The 3,866-nt window shown below is 39.0% G+C and overlaps 1 gene segment (V, D, J or C); it reads left to right on the forward strand.

The window, feature by feature from the left end:
* The first annotated feature begins 2,950 nt into the window (after window positions 1-2,950).
* Window positions 2,951-3,480, forward strand: LOC112141614. The segment is given in 2 exon segments: window positions 2,951-3,003; window positions 3,111-3,480. Coding segments are annotated over 2 exon segments (375 nt in total).
* The last annotated feature ends 386 nt before the right edge of the window (window positions 3,481-3,866 follow it).

A 3,866-nucleotide genomic window follows, 5' to 3' on the forward strand; every position in this document is an offset into this window, starting at 1 on the left:
ACACTGATACAGTTCACTGAACATCCATTCTAACAAACACAAGAATCACATCAAACTTAAAAGAATAGCTCCTCATGCTTGGGCAGCTCAAAGCTAATTTCAATTAAAAACAAGACTTTTTTTACCAACAGAAATTAGAAATAAACCAATCACCCGTTTGGCCATCCTTTCCATTAACACATGAACCCCATGACCCCACAGTGAATGAATATGAACATAAAAACATGACTGTAACTATGAAAGAAACTTCTGGCTCTGCTGTGAGGAAACAGTATTTAAGGAATCTAGTAGTCAGCTCAGCCACAGGAACATCTCCACAGCCTCCAGCCAGATCAGGACATCAACAGGGTCCATTCACAACTTCAAGACTGCATTGATTTACTTCAGCCGCCTCAGTGAACAGCTCAGCAACAACCACTGACCGAGCCGGCAAGTCCTGAGAAGAAGAATCACCATAAAGAAACAACTAATGACAATAATTACCTAATGTTACAGCTAGAATGTTTTGCTCCTGTTTTTCTTCAAAAGGCCAGTCTTAAAAAAAACATTTAAAGCCATTAAAAGCTCATACATTTTTCTTCAGTTTATTCACTACAAATACATATTTTATACTAAAAAATCAAATTAGCCTAACTGAAAAAAATGGATCATAAAAACACTGAAACACTTACTAACATTGATCTGGTTCAGGAAGAAATAAGACATGTTTTGTCTCCAAAAATTTTAATTTGTCATTTAAAGAAACCCTGGAGGTGTTGAAAAACATGTTGTGTGTTCTCTTGCTATCAAGTTACAGCATTTTCTATGATCACATAGTGAATACGCTTTGGATGCACAAAACAGACGTTGGTATGAAATTCATGTTTGTGTGGCAAAGTGGATTTTGGGTAGGACTCAAAAGGAAAACAACGCCACCCCGGAATGCAGGGTCCGGGGAACCCAAAGGGAAGTCCTGATAAAGGACACGTAGATTTTTTCCCAAGCAGCCAAGACGTGGTTCCAGTTCAATAAATAGTTTTATTAAAAATTTAAAACCAATTAAAACAATCAAAGCTAAAAAAATAAAAACCCTACTGGGGGAAGGCTTACCGGCAGAGTGCTGGGCGTACGAGGGGAGGAAAAACAAAAATGGATTTCACCCCACAGTGACATGCACACACACACGCGTGAAAGGTAATGGACCCACACCCAGAAACACACACAAAAAGCCTCCACCGTCGTCAGCCAACTCGCTCTGCCCAGCACTTCCCCTGAAAAGAAAAATAAAACCGGTAAGTAGGGCAACCACACACACCTGCACACTCACACCTAAATAAAATGTAGTACAGGTTCTAAAATAAAAAGGAAAGGGAACCGTCCAAAAGTCCAGGTGTGCGCCGGGAGCCTGAAGCCGCTCCGGAAGCCTGAAGCCGCTGAGGGGGAGGGCACGCCGAAGGCCTGAAGCCGCTGAGGGGAGGCGGTGCTCAGGCAGGGCTTCAGTTTGGCCGCACAGCACAAGAGCAGAAATAAACTAAAACTAGCTGTGACAACAGCTTAAAAATAAAACAAAACAGTAAATAAAACACAGCAGTGGTGCCCTCTCTGCACCTGAAACAGATAAAAGTGCAGTTAAGACTTAAAAATCACCAGGCATAGGTCTAAATACCTAAAGTGCTCATGTCACCTGAATGGCTGGAGGGAAAATGATCTGCACTACATGCTCACACCTCAGACAAGCCTCTCCATGTGCTGGAGGGCTTTGCTTGCTGGCAGAACATATAAAAACAGTTAAAACCTGAATTACAATTCAGTCCAATATGAGACAGCAAGGCTGACCTTACCCAACCCAGTGGAGAGCTGGCAAACAGGTGTGGCTGGGAACAGTGCATCAGACTGCCATAGTGTGAGCCAAACCATTTTTATACCTTTCCCCAGGTAGTCGGTGATTGGGAGATTGAGTGCAGCTGCACAGACCACTGCTACATTTGGATGAAAATGTTATTCAAGGCTAAGATAATACTTTTTTTTAACAAAAGAGGAAATAGACCCCCCACACACACACACACTCACACACTTCAAAACATTTTTAACACACATATTTTGACTATATGGTTAGGAGCTAAACATTTTCAAAGCGACAACAAAAAATATGTTATATATCCAACTTAAACTGACCCCCAAAAGGCTGACAGTTAATAAGATTCAAACTTTTTTGATTCAGTTTTTGCAGAATCTGTGGTCAAAAGAATTGTGAAGGAATCAGAAAGCAAAATGATTTTTATTCGTAGATAATTTCTAAACTACAACAAGTAAGAAATGAAAACAGAGTTTAAAAAAAGGAGAAAATACAGGAAGAACAGCATAGAAAACAAATTCATATTCAGAATGTTTGCGTCCACATTTGTCATGGAGGGATCACACATCAATGTCCGGGTGGGTCATCTGGACCCCATAATAGAGCATGAGGGTTAAATCACGGATCAAAAGGGACTACACAATTATATTCCATTTCAAAATAAAACAATATTAGCATCTGGGTGGTGTGAATTTAAGACAGTTAATAAATATCTTTGATTATTAAAAAACATATTTTTATCAAATATTTAGATGTCTTCTCATGGTATTAAAAAAGCTTTTAAAAAAGAAATAGTTTAAATAAGGCTAACAGTGACGCTAAAATTATCTGATAAAAAAAATAGGCAAAATTGACTAAAATAACTCTGATAAAAGTTTTGTTTTAAAAAAACAACTTTTAGTCTCATAAATAATCCTGATGATGAAGAAGATCCATGTTCCTGTTGGAGTGAGTGGTTGCATTTCCATAGAGACACTTTGCATCAGCAGCTCCATGCTCCAGTGCTCTGGGAGACTTTATAGTCCTGAGAGTTGAAGACTGGATGACTGACAGCTGTCCTTCATCACAGCAGAAGACACACAAATCCTCCTCCTCCTCATCATCATCATCATCAAACATGAGTGTGATCTGCGTCCTCATCTGGACTCTCCTCTGCTGCTGCTTCACAGGTAAAGTCCAGAGAATCCAACTCCTCTCCTCTATGAACATCCGTCCCTCTGAAATGAAGGCCACAAAAGCATGAAGCTGCTTTCTGTTTCTGTCTCTGTATCCTCAGAGTCCAGAGGACAGGTCACAGTGACTCAGCCTGGAGCAGTGAGCTCCAATGTGGGAGGATCTGTCTCCATCTCATGCAGAACCAGTCATGGGGTGGATGATGGAGATGATCTTTCCTGGTACCAACAGAAAGATGGAGGAACTCCTAAACTGCTCATTCATACTATCAGCAGCAGAGAATCAGGGACTCCAACTCGTTTTACAGGCAGTGGATCAAACTCTGATTTCACTCTGACCATCAGTGGAGTTCAGGCTGAAGATGCAGCAGTTTATTACTGTATGGGTGAATTCAACATCAACAGCAAATACTCGTTCACACAGTGAAAAACAGTCGTACAAAATCCTCCCTCATTCAGGCTGAACAGAAACTGAACTGATATAGTTCATTGAACATCCATACACCCTGAATAACCTGTTTAAGAAGTTTTATATAAACTTTTGTAAATAATTAATTAACCAAAAATATATTTAGATATTTTGAAGAAAACAAGTGAATCCAAAAAGGTTAATTAAAAAGTTTTTTATTCAATCTACAGCACAAAATGATTCAATAGAAAGTCATTTGTATTTTGAAAGATTAGAAAAATCAAACAAAAAACCTCTAGATAAATGGAATTTAAATAAGGCTTTTTTTCCTTTTTGTTAAAATATGTTGGCTACTTTTATGATCTTTTGCAGTGGATGTTTGTTGTACTTATTGAGTCTTCTTTAGGGGAATAAAGAAAAAGAAAATCAGAGAAAAACATAATGTTCCTCC

Source organism: Oryzias melastigma, unplaced genomic scaffold (genome assembly GCF_002922805.2).
Source record: "Oryzias melastigma strain HK-1 unplaced genomic scaffold, ASM292280v2 sc00560, whole genome shotgun sequence".
NCBI lineage: Eukaryota > Metazoa > Chordata > Actinopteri > Beloniformes > Adrianichthyidae > Oryzias > Oryzias melastigma.